The sequence below is a fragment of the Erithacus rubecula genome (assembly GCF_903797595.1).
Source record: "Erithacus rubecula genome assembly, chromosome: 8".
NCBI lineage: Eukaryota > Metazoa > Chordata > Aves > Passeriformes > Muscicapidae > Erithacus > Erithacus rubecula.
This window is the reverse complement of record NC_136659.1, coordinates 25894210-25909640: the sequence shown is the minus strand read 5'-3', so window position 1 is coordinate 25909640 and position 15431 is coordinate 25894210. Positions and strand designations below refer to the sequence as shown.

The following is a 15431-nucleotide window of genomic DNA, read 5'->3' as shown; positions in this document are numbered from 1 at the left end:
AAGTTTAGTCCAAAACTTAGCTGCAAGAATCAGTGTTGCTGGGCTGGTGAATTCCCAGCAGATATGGGCTGGCTTCAAAGAAATGGGACTCACATCATTGACCCAAAATACGGACTGTGAGGGTGCTGGGCTGGGAACAGGGTAGGGATTAGCCACAGATCATGTCTGATTTCACAGGCACTTCCCTGACTGTGAGCTGACCCCAGAAGCCAAAGGAAACCAAACAGTGGATACCCAGATGAAGCACAGCATACAAAAGGTTCTTGGAATTAATTAGAACTGAAAATCTGATTAATGACTTGGTTTAGGGATCCTTAAGAGAGCAGTTTTGACACTGGTTTGGGAAAATCACTGTGATTATGGAAGCCCCGTTTCCCAAGTTTTAGAAAATCAACCCACTTTCTCTATTTCAGACACTGGAGCATATCTCCAAACTCTGAAAGTGCTCTGTTTCTGTGGGAGGGATGAGCTGAGCAGGTCATCAGCCTCTAAGTGATATGGCTCCACAGCTCATTAACAGCAGCATAAAAGGCTTTCCCAGCCTGGATTAGGACTGAGGACAGCATGGATGATCCCTGACCCATAGCTGGTGTAGCTCTGTGGGAAGGCTCACTGCATATGGCCAGTGGAGAGAGAAGGGCTCAGCCCCCTTCCCCATTTTCTGATCCAGTCTCCTGCACTGAGCCTTCTGCCACTGGGCCATGCACAAGGGAGGCTGAAAGTGCAGCCTCAGCAGCTGAGAGGGGAGCAGTATCACATAATCTATGAGAGGCTTCTTCCATCTGAACTCCTCGGGGAGCAGCGACCTGCTTTGGCAGTGTTTACACACCGTATCTCTGATTTGCACCTTTAGTAGCTCCCAGGGTGAGCTCTGGCTGTACAGCAGCTAGTGATAAAAAATGAGGACAAGTGCACAGAAACCCAAATTTATCGCTGGGGCTTCCTCCCAACCATTACTCACATGGACGAGCTGCTCCTGAGTGTCATATTCCTTTGTGCACCCTTCCCAGTGACAGTTAGTCTCATAAATAACCTCGGGCTCCTGTTTACATTCATCCTTATCAAGATCTTCTTTCAGGTCTGTCAGATGCTCCTGCAACACATAACGGTGCATTGTGTAAGGTGAACTTCTTTCATCTGAATTCCTCCATCACTCATAGATTACAGGGCAAGTATCAACTGATCACAAAACCATGCTCCTTGTGGCTACATAACATCCACGATTACTGTGAAATAAAGAGCTACAGGGTTTTGGCAGAAGTGGATCAGAGTTCTCAACAAGACATGAAACACCCCAAAGCCACTGTAGAGGCAGTGCCTGGGTTCAGCAGGGTTGTGGGCAGGCCCAGGAAAAACTGAAGAAAGTAGAGAGCTGGCTTCTGACCTTTGGTTGTGCTCCTTGCTGGAGCAAAACAACTGATCTGGGTGGAGAAACATGAGCATAAAGAAATCACAGAGCAGTAAGAGTCCAGAGCCCACACTCACCTGACATGGGCTGGCAGGGGGTTCCTGTTCTCTGCATCTGTCAGTAGATGAGAAAAGGATACCTAACCCAAAGATTTATGCCTGCAGGATGCTCCACAGGGACAAAGTGGTGAGCTCTCAAAGCACCTCTCTGAGAGGGGAATTTGGAAAGCTTGAGCAAGACCCAGTGAAGAGTAAGTTGCAGAACAGAGCTCCTGGGACTCTGGACTCATAAATGAGTTACTTTAATGTTGGGTACACCATGAGCTCTATCCTTAACTTCTCTGGCTAGCCAGCTCCTCAGTGCTAAATGAAGCACACAAGATTTTTTTTATGGCTGCTAGGATTGAAGCATGGGCAACACAATAGTGCAGCATACAATGTAATTAGTACAAATCCAAGTAAAAACAACTGTCAGCTCTGCATGCATCAGACACCCACACTACAGACAAGACCACCAGCACCCAGCATTGGCTTGGGAATCTAGCAAGACAAAACCCTGCAGGTTTTGACCCCCTTCATTCCCTTTCCTCCCAGATACTACTGTTGCCTAGCACAAAGCATCCTGCCTCCAGGACACCTTCAGACAGGGCCATCTGGGGTGGCTGACCACAGCAGATGCCATTCCTCACGATCTGATGCCTCAGTTGGACCCATATGTGTGTAGACACAAACTCTGTCTCTGGCCTGCCCAAACAGACCTATCTGGCTGCCATCTCCTTCCCCAACACACCTTCCCAATGCCTGCTGGGGAGCTGCAATGACCAGTGACTCAATGGCATGACATGGCTTGGAAAGCGAGACACGCTGTCCTGAAGTTCAACAGTTCTCCTTAAATAGCTCATGACATACATGCCAGCAGTGACTTTTCTATGCAAAAGTTTAGATATAGAGAGGAGATCTGTTTTAATTAGCTGTTATTAAAAAAAAAAAAAGATATTGCAAAGGTGGCTCTTGGAACAGGAAACTGTAGTAATTTACAGAAAGACTTCTTGAGATTCAAACTATTCCAGAGCCCAGAGCAATAGTCTGAGAAAGTTCAAACAGCAGCTTCTTTTTCCTATTCTTATTTGGTTGAGCTGTAAACTTTTTTTTTTTTTAATGTTTGTTTCTGTAAAAAGTGCAGTCCCCAGACAACTGTAATTTTCTACAAAAAATCTTATTTTGCCAAAATTTTCATACTTTCTGTTGGAAAAGTGGAATTGTAACAACTTAATCTGTTGAAAAGGATTGACTCGTTTCATTTCTAGCTATGTCTAAATCTGCACTGGAGCTCTCCTGTGACACTGCAGAAGTTCAGTAACTCAGGTCCCTTATGCCTGGTACATCATTGTGTCCCACAAATCTTGTCTGATTGCATTTTTTACAGCACAAACCATCATGGGAGATACTGTCTGGCCAAGGACTGCAAACACCCAAACCACAGCTCACATGAGATGTTTCAGATGCAGCATTTCCAAAACAAAACATACGTGTTTCTGGGGATAGATGAACTTCATAGTCAGCAAAAAATGGATCAGTCAATTACTAACTGATTGTAACACAACTTTTCAGCACAGTCTCTGACAGAAAAGGAATTTCTAAATTTAATTAATTCTTCTTGCTTAGACCAAAGGAGACACCTGCTACCTTCAGTTTTTTAGTATGTTCTCCTTGCCAAGAATGGGCTGTCTTTTACATGGTACCTTCCAATTTCCCAGTCAATACTGAAATGCTGCAAGATGTGGAACCTACATTTCCCTTGGGGAATTACTTCACATAACACCTCATTAGGAACTATTAGATGATCAGCATGCATTTTCCTAATCCTCATTTCACCTTCCTATTCTATCAAATCTCATTGCACCATTTGAACTGCTCCCCTGCTCCACTCAGTGCCAATTTCAGTGTTTTTGAGACCCAGTGGATGAAACCCCTGGAGCAGGGCTGCAGAGATTAGCCATGCTGGTGCCATCCAAGCTCTCTCAAGCTGGGCACACACAGCTTTGCATGGAGCAGCACATGGAGGATGGATGGATGCAGCCATTGAGCAAGCAGCTGTCTGCCCCACAGCTCCTCCAGTAACACATGCTTTCAGAATGCAAGTCATGGCTTTCAAATATTTTTTCATTTGCTGCAAGAAATAAACACATTGCCCTATTAGCCCAGGCAGTAGCCAGATTGGTTTTTCAGGGCATGTGATTTTGCAGCAGTGTGTAGATGCACTCCTAAACTCAAAGCTCCAGAGAGGTGCCTCTTTGCCCTAATCGTGCTGACTACAGCATGTTTATCTTTCCCTGATATGCTATCTTCATCAATTTTACCAGCCCCCTGATGACTGCACACGTTGCTGTCCCCATGCATCATGCTGAGACCTGCTCCTGAACCAGGGCAGAAGGAGAAATTTGTCATCAACTCTTCCATTCGCCTGACAATAACACGGCCTAATATTTCATGAAAATGAAGTGCCCAGAGCACTCCTGATAGTTTACAGTTGTGATAAAGGACGGTCAGATGGATACTGTCAGCCATTAAACAGTTTGCAATCACAGAGCTCCAGAAAGAAAGCAAAGGCCTCTGGGCCCTTCTTGGTGTCAAATGTTGTGTCACCAGTGTAAAGGATGTTTCTAGGAGCAATTCCTTGTTGAATCAAGAAGTCATCCCTTTTTTGCAAGCTTTCTACCTACATGCAAGCTTCCCTCATAATCTATGCTTGCTCTGAGACACTAATGCTGCTTGCTTTGCAGCACAGAAAACTCAGACATCATTTTTACATTATTACACGTGATGTATTTGCCCTCTCCTTTTTTTTCCTATCCAAGCACAACAACAGTGAGCTGAGTCCCAAGTACCCATGCAAAGCTTCACTCAGTCACTGAAGCTCTGCCCTGTCCTTTCCTGGGTTTTGTGCTCCAAGAGACACCTGCCTGCCTGGCAGATTTTGCTGCCTTGCTCCCAGCTACAACAAAAGATGCCAAGAGGATCATTCCCAAAGATGAGACCCAGCAGCTCACCACCTCAAGCCCACAGCATGGCTGGCAGCAGGGAGGTTACCTGTGTGTTTGGGGACACTGGGGGCAAGCCCTCAACTTCAGTCTTGACTTTGCTGCGTTTGTTAATCACGGGATTGACGGTGCTGCTTACGGCCGACTCGCTGCTCTGCTTGCTCTAGGAAAGAAAACCAGGCAAGAAATGGCACCAGGGTTTGGGATGACAGACAGTGGCCCACTTCCTCATTAAAAATTAACTTTAAAATCAGTCAAGGTTGAGCTTCAGGAGGGTTGGCCTGGGGTTCACATGAAAACCAGCCCATGTGGGTTTGTGCAAGGCAGAGGGATGGGAGAGAGGGAAGAAGAATCAAGGGCAGTCCCAGCTTCTGCAGGCTCAATGGTGAGCTCAGCCTCACCACTGCTGCTCTGTTTCAGAGCAATCCAGTCCATGGCATACTCATCAAAGCCTTATACAACCCCCACCCAAGACAGTTTTATTTTTCAGTGTGATGAAATGATTTGTTGAGAAAATGAATTCCTGGGGGAAGCAGAGGGCTCTGGTTATATGTGAGGGCTCTGGCATGCTGTATCCATGAAAGACTACGTGTGAAATTTGCTAAGATTTTAAAAAATAAGAACAATTTTAGCAGAAAAAAACCATCCCATTGTATGTGCATAAAATTGGAACATTAGCATTTAAAATACTCTTGCTAATTGCTCAAGATTGGCCCTGCAAATTATTAAACAGAGGCAAAATTCCTTCCAGCCACATTATTTTGGTAGCCAGTTTGTAAGGAGAAAACAAAACTAATCAATCAAATAACCTGCAATAACAAACGGAGTTTGCAGTGCAACAGCCATGAGAAACCCTAAAACAATAAACCAGTCTTAAAAGTTCAGTATGATACAACTAAAACAACAATTCGAAATGGGCGTGACATATGGTGAAATAAATCTTTGGGGAGAAAAGCAACTGCAATTTAGACTTTGAAGGAATGTAAGTGGAAAAGAGAAATGATTAAGAATGTGCTAGGTATATTCACTAACCCTGCATGTGCAGGGCTTGTGCACACATGTATGTACTTGTGTGCTCACAGGTATTTGTAAGGCTATGTTTAAGGTGTGGGATCTGATTCCTAGTTTTCAAAAACTGGCCCCTGGTTTTGCAAAATTTAGCAGTAAAAATCAACAGCAGGGACACATTGAGAGAAGACCTACTGAAAAAGAAGGAACAGCAAGTAAAATGTGAAGAGGTCCTACACAGGATGCACTTACATGTTAAACATTAAGACCATAATCATGGTTCACCTGAGTACAAAAAAGCAAGGAGGGATTGGTGAAGGTCTCAGCAAGAAGCTTGGTTCACAAGTGCTTATTTGGGAAAACACTACAGCAACTGATTTCCCTCAATTTCAATAGGACTTTGTATGTTCAATGAGATTTCCTGCCTGGAATGACCTTGCATATCATGTTCAACAGTTTGCTGGACCAAGGCCTTTGGTTTCTCCATGGGTAGATGCAATGAAGGGAGATGGACACAAAATTTGACTGTGACTAATTCAGAAACACTCACCAGGAAAAGGAAAAAGCAACATAAAGGGACAGCATGAGTAAAACAGAATTGTTAAAACTCCCAGAGCCACCATGAAGGGAAGCCCACATCCCATGAAGAACGTGCTCCATCTCCACATGTGCCATGCAGGACTGTCCCTACCTGGCTGGAGTCAGACACGCAGTTGCTGTTGCTGCTGCTCTGTGCTGGTGAGGGGTTCACAGAGATGACTGCCATGTGCTGCCGTGGGGGGAAGGTTGGGGATGGCTGGATCAGGGGAGGAGTGTGCCCAAAGGCTGAGCTCAGGCCTCTTTGCTGGGTCAGGATCTGCTGGTATGTCACGGGGTTAAGCGGGTGGGGGAAGCTGAAGGCTGGACTGCAGCAACGGGAGAAAGAGAAATGATGAGGAGTTATTTTAAACAACATTTATCATATTAGTCAGTCACTGATTCAAGTCTGGCTTCTTGGAGACTTCAGGAGCCAGACTGCAGTGCCCAGATAGATGCCTTCAATGCCAGAATAAGCCTGACTACCTGCTTTACTGCAAAGTCACAATTTGACTCACACCTGCTTCAGCAAACTTGTGAATCCATTTCGACCCAAGCATTAGACTTACTGTGACTTCTTTGCTTCCTGTGTCAAAAACAAACCAAACAACAAGAGCCCTTGGGAGCTCAGAAGGGGATGGGACTCGGGCACATCTGGCTTTGTAGCCCCTAAGGCTCCTGGGTTTTCCAAGGCAGACCTCTTTTGCAAACTTGCAGCTTTGGGGTTATGCTAACCTGGATATGAAAAACAATCATCACCTGGCTCACCTGGCACAGATTACAGCAGGGATGAATAAGTATCCATTTAACATAGTCCAAAACCATGCAATTTACTCTGCATTCAGGTGAGGGGAGTGCTGGCTCAGGGGACTGCTGAAGCATGCCACCCTTGCTATGTAGGTCACTGGTTCATCTCCAATCTAGGTCAGCAGTGACCAGGAACACCACTTGCCCCTGGCTGCTTGGCAAAAACTGGGGCAACAGGTCCAAGACACAATGCAGCTGTGGGGAGCAGTGAAAACAAAGCTCTGCATTTGGAAAAAAAGGGTTCACTCCCAGGGGCAAGTCCATTGGGCAGAGAGAGAAAAGCATGGGAGATGCTCTGTGGTAACTCTGGTAACTCTGCACAAACCACAGACAGCCCAAAAACTGATTATTTGCCACCTTCAAGAAGTGGCTGCCCTGAACCTTTACCCTCATGCTATTTTCTCTCACACCACTAAAACTGCCCAAGGTGTGAGGGCTCAGAAAATAGGGCCATAATTAGAAAACATGCTTAATGACTAATTTTGCTTTTGGAGAGAGTATTTCATTCCTGCCTCTAAGATGCTGTTAAAATAATAAAAAAGTCTTTTCATGCTGAATTTCTGGCAGTTATGCTGCTATGTATGTTACCATTTCACAAATCCTGACATATAGAGTATATTTTTAGAATACCGAGAAGGGTTCCAAATTCTTTATTATTAATTGATTATTCCCTTAGACGCAGTCCCTGGACTCTACTGATTTGTTAAAAATACCAGATATTACTCTTAATATCTAAGCTGAGATGCTACAGGTATGTTCAGCTAATGACAAAACAGGTAAAAAGACTAGAAAAAATATGATTATCAACAAGAAGATGCAATTTTGCAAGTTTATGTCAGTCTTATATTTGATTTTACAGTCAATTTCTGTATTATGCTGCTGGATAAAGTAACTTACATAATTAATGCTACACTTATTAATAATACCATCTCTGTTTTCCCCTACAAGTTTTAAGCATGCATAATCTTTGTAACCCTTTGCTTTGCAACATCAGTGTCAATTAGATTGAACATTTTTAACAGTTAAGTAATAAAAAGAATAATAACATTGTGAAACTTGGGTGAAGCAATCACAGTAGGGATTGACAACAGTCAGCCGCCTAATGTAAGTGCTTTTTAATTAAGATTTGAACAAAACTTTACTCAAGGGTTTAGATTTGGTTTAAATATGCTTTTAGAATTAGGCTCTTCTATCCACCCAGGCAACATTTTTTCTAAGAATGTGAGCCAATAATTTGGAGAATACTTTGGAGCAATCTCTTAAAACAGAGTGTTTCTTAATCAGTCAAATTGCTCACAATGAGCATTTTTTAAGATAAATTTATTATCTGTTTCTGCTAGCAGGGAGGCATAATCATACTGTAATTACTGGAAACGTGGTAGCCAATAACCCAAATCTGGCCAAAAAACCCCACCCCAAATGCCACAAAGTACCCTTCCACATGCAAAACCAGATGGGGGCTTTGATTTACTATGCCACATAGCCCAGATGCACAAAAGCAGAGGCTGTGAGGAAGGGAAGCTCTCCCTTGCTGGAGGATCATCCCTTCTTTTGTGCAGACGGTTCCTGAAGGGAGCTGATCCCCGAGCTTTACCTGATCGTCCCGGCAGATAAATGGCCGTAGGAGCCACTCGCTGCTGAACTGCTCCTGGAGTTGTTGATATACGCCACAAGGGAGTTTGGGGAGGTCCTGATCATTGTCTGCAGATCAATGCTGGCATCAGAGAGCGGGGAGATAGACAGGGCTCGTTTCCGGCTCAGTCTCGGAGTCACCCGCGGGCTCGAAAACCGGGACACTGCAGGGAAGACAGACTTTGTCAGACACGACCAGTGGGCTGCTCCCTTCCTGCAATGGGGCTGGAAGTGCTGAGAACTGCTGCACCCATGACTGCTGCAGGATGCTCAGGACCCAGGAGCAGCGCAGGGACCTGCTGATGGGAGGTTTTCTCTCTTCTGAGCGCTGAATGACAGGGGTCAGGCAGTGCCATGAGCGCCCGCTCGCTCTGCTGTCCTCAGGGCATCCAGAATCCTGTCCACCACCCCCTTTTCACAGGCACTAAACTAACTAAGAAGGCAGAAGGCCCTGCAAGGTTTCCATGACTCGGTGTCAGGAGCAGCAGGCCAGGGGAGCTGCACCTCGGAGCCAGGGTGACCCTTGCAATGGTGAGAGTGTGCCTGTGTGCGGGGAACGGAAACCAGCGAGCATGAGCACAATGCTCACCGTCCAATTAATGGAGGAGGCCAGGCTCCAGAAACACTGAAAGTAAATAGGGAGTTTTAAGAAAACCAATTTGGCAGCTCAAGCACAAAGTTCAAGCTCTCCCCCTCCGAGGAGACCTGCCAGTGCCTGGACCCTATTAGCAATTGTCAATCATTCAGGCATGAAGTAATTTCCAACCCTGCCAGGCCCATTTATGGATCTGCAATACATGACGGGTTACTACTGTAAAAGTTTGGCATCCCCCAGTATTTCAGCACTGCTAACTGGAACGACTGACTTCACCCAAAGGAAACCCTGCCCAGGACTGACCCACCTGCAGATCTCTGGGGTGGCATGGACAGGAGTTGCAGATGTGACATATCACAACTTTCCTCAGTACCAGGGTACCAGATCCAAACCCTGCCTGCAATGACTCATCCCTCCAAAGCAAGCACTGTTTGGACTATGTATTAAAAAAAATTAAATCTAAGGGTAAAATATAGTACTTGGCAATGGGTCCGGGCTAGTAATCCCTGCCAGGGGTGCAGGAGGGCTCAGCTGCTCCAGCTCCTTCCCTTGATGAGAACAGCAATGTATCACCACCTGACTTTTCCAGTGGTGGTCTCCCCAGAAAGCATCCTATGGGTATATCCTATTAAACACTGCAAATAAAACACTGAACTGCCCAGACAGGCAATATGAGACATTTTCCTCTAGCTGGCTGAAGGCACTGATTTTGGTTGCATATCACCAAATACAAGCCTGGCACTTTGGAAGAGCATGAACTTTCCATCCTGATGACAGTGGTGGTATGTGAGAGGGTGAATTGGATGTAGAGGGAGGTAAGATGTATTCGGGTGGTGTGATCAAACAATTCCTTGATTTGTCCTGGCTCACAGCAGTCTGTCACAGTATCTCCCTGAGACCAGTGGCTGGGTTGCAGGGTCCCAGTCTCCACGACTCGTCCATGCACCAAGGTGGCTCTGCAATTACCATGCCTGGGTGCTGTATAACCAATGGGGTTTAACATCACCATCCTCTTAGCCCCTATAATGACCCTCCCTGCACAAGAGAAATGACTTGCCCAACGCCCCACTGGAAATCCAAGGCTAAGTTGGTACTTGAACCAAGCACTCTTGTGACTTTTTTTCTACTCCTTATCAGCTTCCAAGAGTTGCTAGATGCAATGCTTTTACTGAAAATCTGACAATACTGGAAAATTAGATTGTTGCATAGATATTTAACACATTGTTAAAATATTTTGTACAACTACATTGAGCAGCCTCATGGGGCAGAGAGATGCTAGAAAACATGACTCAAAGATCAGGCAGTAAACAGGGCAGCAGTCCATAAAAAACACCTTGTGAATGTTAAGGCTGTCCCATGATTTGGAGGGACTAGGCTCAAACTCCCCAAATGTTTGCATCTAGAAGACTCTAGTCCTGCATGACACTTCCCTGGAAGCTAGAAAAGATTCAGCCCCTTTGTAGAGGCACTGTGGACAAAACCAAAGGAATTCCCCACAGCAAAGGTTGTCCCAAAAGGCTGAAATGGAGTATTCCCAAACTTCACATCTGACTCCTGAAATCTGAGCCCTGCCAGAGCCCTGGACCAAACAACATGAAGGTTGCTTGGGCCTACATAATGATGGTCTGGCAATAAGGAATCTTGATTCAATAGGTGAACCACAACCTGGAAAGACCAGGGTTCTCTTCCCAGTCCTCCTCAGCCACACCTCCTTGAGCAAGTTGCTGCTTCTTTCTGTGTCCCTATTTCCCAGTGTCATCTATTTAGATGATCTCCTTTAGACAGGGCTTGTATTTTATTCTGTACATACTGCACCAAGTGCAATGGGGCCCCATCTCAGATGAGTTGTCAGGGTTTCTGTCCTACAAATAATATGCTTCTTTCCAGATATAGACATTGTTTCCTGCATTTGCATTCCCACAGTCTCCTCCTTCTCTAACAGAAGGAAGCAGGCCAGATTTGACAGTCATATTTATCTCTGTTACTCCCACATCTCAAGGGAGATCTGTTTATTAATGTGCCACTTCCCTTGATAAATTACTAAATAGAAAGAAAAGCCTTGTACTCATTTCTCGCTGTTCCTTCACATGATTTATGCCCACAATGCTGGATCAGCCATTGGTTCTCATTAATTTGCAGAGGGAAGAAGACCTGATGTCCAACAGAAACCTGGGTTTTAGCAGTGCAGATGATGTGGGCACTCCTCCCTGCTGCACACAGGTATGCTGCTTTTTCCACATATAAAACTGCAGGAAGCTGTCAGATTATCAAGCTCACCTGGGAATTCTCCAGCCCAAAACCAGTAATATACATTGTGTTAGTGTCCACTCTAATTTAGATCCTGCAAGTACTGTGGGCTATCTGAAATGTTTGATAGCAGATCCAATAGGCTGGGCTCTTGCTTTACACAAAAGCCTCTTAGATCTTGCAGGCTTCCTCAGAAAGCTGTGACCTAAAATCGTGCTATGGATGAACAATTCCTCTCTTCTAAATGACAGCCTGCCCAAGGTACCTGGGAAGAGAATCGTCTGGGAAACAGAAAAGGAGTTTAGGCACATAAAGAAATGCTCACAAGTGCATTTAGGAATAGAGACTCTTTTCAAAATTATTATTCAAAAGCAGGTTAACAACATTGTTCTAAATAATAAAGTCTGACCTGAATCTCCTGATCTGAGGACATGGGGCACAAATGTTAAATGGTACCAGCCATTGGGGCACATAAGTGAAGTCCTCTGCTGCCTGAGGTCCACTGTTGTTCCAAAAGAAAAACTACATCCAACTGTTCAGCAGGTACTGTGCCCAGAGAAGGAACTAAAAGCAGGATCTGTTTTTCAGACACACAGATGGAAAGCTCTGGGAACATTTATCACTAACACTCCTCTCTCCTCTCCCCTTTCAAAAATGCTGACTTCTCAAAATGAACAGGATTAGGTTGAATAATTTTTTGATGTTTGGAAAATATATTGGGGGATGTTCCCGAACTGTCAGAGTAGTCCCCCCTTAACGCTCTCATAAGGAAAAAAAAAATGGCATCTTTTCTGTTGTTCTGAAAATTGTTATGTGCAGAAACCTAAAGTCATCATAGGTTAGCACGAATTTGAAACAATTACACATTGAAATAAATGTAGGAAATTATTTCCGAATTCATTCCACTCTTCTACCAGTACTTCAGTTTTTAAAATCAATTTCTCTGTGCGTCTCTTCCTCAGATGGAAATCTTACCTTCATTTTTTTCCCCTTAAATACTATTGAGATATGGAAAAACCTCTATTTTGTCACCCAGGTCCACAAAGAAGTGATGCAGCAAAACAAGAAAAAAGTGAACTGGTGAATGGAAGGATACAGTACTGTATGGAGCCCAAAGCCCTGGTCATTGGTGGCAGCATTGTGAATAGCAGCTCACAATGGACAATAAAAAAATTACCAAGGGTCTTTGACCCTGGTGCCTCTCCTTACAACTCCAGGTACATTTTCGAGAGTTTTTCATGTTGTGCACTGGCTTTTCCTTACCATTTCACACACATACCCAGATACAATGACTGTCACAAGCTCAGGTCTACATGCTAGAGAATACATATAACTCACATACCTTAGGAAACTGCCTGGAGAAACTTTTGAGCAGAAAAACCCCCTGACTTTACAATAGCACTGTCTTTTCAGAGTAAATGTAAATGCCACAGTTCACAATCAAAAGCCATTTCTCTCTTGGGGTGTGTGTGTTAAAATACCTAATTTCTAAACCAGCAGGAATTCAGGGCTGAGTTTTTGAGTGACATTGGCAGTGTCTGCCAAACGTCCCAGCCCAGTCCCCAGACAGCTTAGAGCTCGGAGAGAAGTCCAGATTTCTTTGCTAGAAAGAAGGAGTATCCTTGGCACTTTCCTGTAGTGCCTATGAATTACCACATCCACAAGTTGCTCAGAAACTGGGATACTGCTCCCAAGTTTAGATTAATGCACAACAGGTCAGTGATGACCAAATGATCAGCTCTTACATGTGGCAGCTTGTGGAACCAACTCTGGTGTCCAAGTGCCCAAGGGCAGGATCAGACCCTGACTCCTCTAGGAGGTGGGAGCAGAGGTTCCTGCAGAAGGATTCTACAAGAGATATTTCCTTCTGGAGGGAGAACTCAGACCTTATGTCACACTAGGAACAGTGGCAGCAAAGCCCTCCTGAAAGGAAATACCAGGCACTCACTGGGAGCTCCTTCAAGGCAAGGAAAATCTCAGGCAACTCTTTACACACAAACATGTTTCTGTGATCTCAACAGCACAGGATTATTGGGGGAATCTGCTCCCTAACAGACGAGCCTGTAAGGCACATGGGCTGCAGATGCTCACACCCTGCCTGCCCCCCTCCTGCCTTACTGAAACCTGGCCAGAGCCACTGCTTCCCCTGCATCCCCTGGCCAAGCCCCAGCATAAATAAAGTGTTATCAAAATGGTCCCTCCTCCTCATCGTTCACCAAGGAAACTCCATCCAAAGTGTACAAAAATATCCCCCCACTCTCATCATCAAATTAAAACCAAGGGTCCCATAAAAACACAAGATAGTCCCAAAACTGGTAAGCAGCAATAAACTACAAACATCTTTGTGTAACCAGTTCTTTATTTCCCTCTCTCCTTCTGCAGAGGCAACACACCTCTTTTTCAGACTGCAGCAGATGCTGGACATTTGTTTTGGCAGCAGGCACTGTCCTGGGACCCTTCTTTCTTCTCTCCTCAGGCCGATCAACTTTGCAGTTCAAGGAATACTAATGCTTCCCTCAAATCCTCCCTGAAAGACAAGGCTGCATTCTTCTACTCCCAATCCACAAGGTAACTGTTTAGTCGACCCAACTTGCATATGTAAATTGAATTCTTTAGAAACCAGAGTGCAGAAGGATTCCAGACACAGCACTTATGGGGTGCTCTGGGACTTTTTCTCTCTTCTGCACATATTTTTCTGGGGAGGAAAACAGCACTGCTGGCTAGAAATGGGTGGGAAATTGTTTCCCATTCTCTGAACCTTTTCTAAGATTTCAGCAAGTTTCCATTCTATGCTGGGACAAAGAAAACAACAAAAAAAAATAGGTCTTTGAGAGTTTTTAAGGAAGCGACTACAGGGCGCTCCGTCTGCCCAGGGTAGCCAACAGCTGGCTTGGCTGGGATGTCATCTGTGACATCCAGCCTGCAAACCCGGGGCTGCTGTCCCCTTATCCCCAGGGGAAGCACTTCCTTCCCAGGTCACCATGAGCTTGGCTCTCTGTGTTCTGGTGGAACAGTTGCTGGAGAGGGTCCTGAGCTCACCTCTCCCAGCCACATGCCTGATGACTGGTCAGCACCCTGCTCACTGCCAGCCCTGCTCTGTACCCTGCTGGCTACTCAATCTTTTCCTTCAAGGGGAAAGGCTCCAACAACACTGACTGAAAGAGGCTGGTGAAGCTGAATCCCTGTTTGATTCGGGGAGATGAAGTCCTGCTTAATGATTTGCCCATATACCAGGCAACTGTGCCAGCTGCTGGCTATGCTGGGCTGAACAAAGCCATTCCCCACTTAAACTGCTGATTGTGAATCAAGGCACTTGTGACTACCTGGCACTAGGCAGCAAAAAACAGGGCAGGGATCCCTCCTCTAGCTCCAGAATGGGACAAAATGCAATGACCGAGGTGCAGGGTCATCCCTGCTATTGGTAACTGTTGCACAAACACATCTGTGCAGCCTTCCTAATATGAGGGACTATTCTGGACCTAACTTGCACTCAAGATGTTTTCTTCCCATTGCCTTACTCAGCATGGACAACCCAATCACACTCTCAAAGCTGTGCAAAGTGATGGATTTAAAGATTTAAAGATCTAATTTCCACCCTGGCCATAATAATCTTATTCCAAAGATCTGGATCTTGTTCCTAAAGCTGCCACTACTCACTAATCTCCTTTTTCTTTGTGGTCTCCAGTGATGAGATGGCTTTCCTTTGTACAGCACTTTGAGATGTACTGGTGTACAGGGTTGTAACAGCAGCAGCATTGAGTCAGTGTGGATGGACTCCTCTTGAGAGAAAATGGCTCCTCCTGAAGGGCTGAGGGTAATCACAGGAAGCCCTGTGCCTAGGGGAAAAAGCAGCTGGAAGTACTAAACATACTCAGAAAGTGGTAGCCATCTCCAGGATCACTGTGTTCCCCACCAGTCTTTCCTGCCCCAAGGATGCTCTTGCACAACCACTCTGTCACCTGGAATAACCCAACATGCAGCACTACTTCCAGAAAAGAAATTCAGAAGATTGTTTTGATCTGGTGAATAAAACCTGTAGTCTCAAACATACCCCATCAGCAACATGGACATTGTAACATTGGAAAGTGGTTAATTTTTGATTTGAAAGTACAGGCTTT

General features: G+C 45.1%; 1 protein-coding gene across 2 annotated transcripts in view; it reads right to left on the bottom strand.

The window, feature by feature from the left end:
* GLI2 (GLI family zinc finger 2) overlaps positions 1–15431 on the bottom strand; it is a 186230-nt gene that overhangs the window by 20677 nt on the left and 150122 nt on the right. For both annotated transcript variants that reach the window (XM_079310958.1, XM_079310959.1), the window contains exons 6-9: positions 8434–8635; positions 6148–6361; positions 4498–4611; positions 962–1093 (exon numbers count right to left, since the gene is read on the bottom strand). In XM_079310958.1, the coding sequence (XP_079167084.1) occupies positions 962–1093; positions 4498–4611; positions 6148–6361; positions 8434–8635 (662 nt within the window). The remainder of the gene's footprint in view (positions 1–961; positions 1094–4497; positions 4612–6147; positions 6362–8433; positions 8636–15431) is intronic.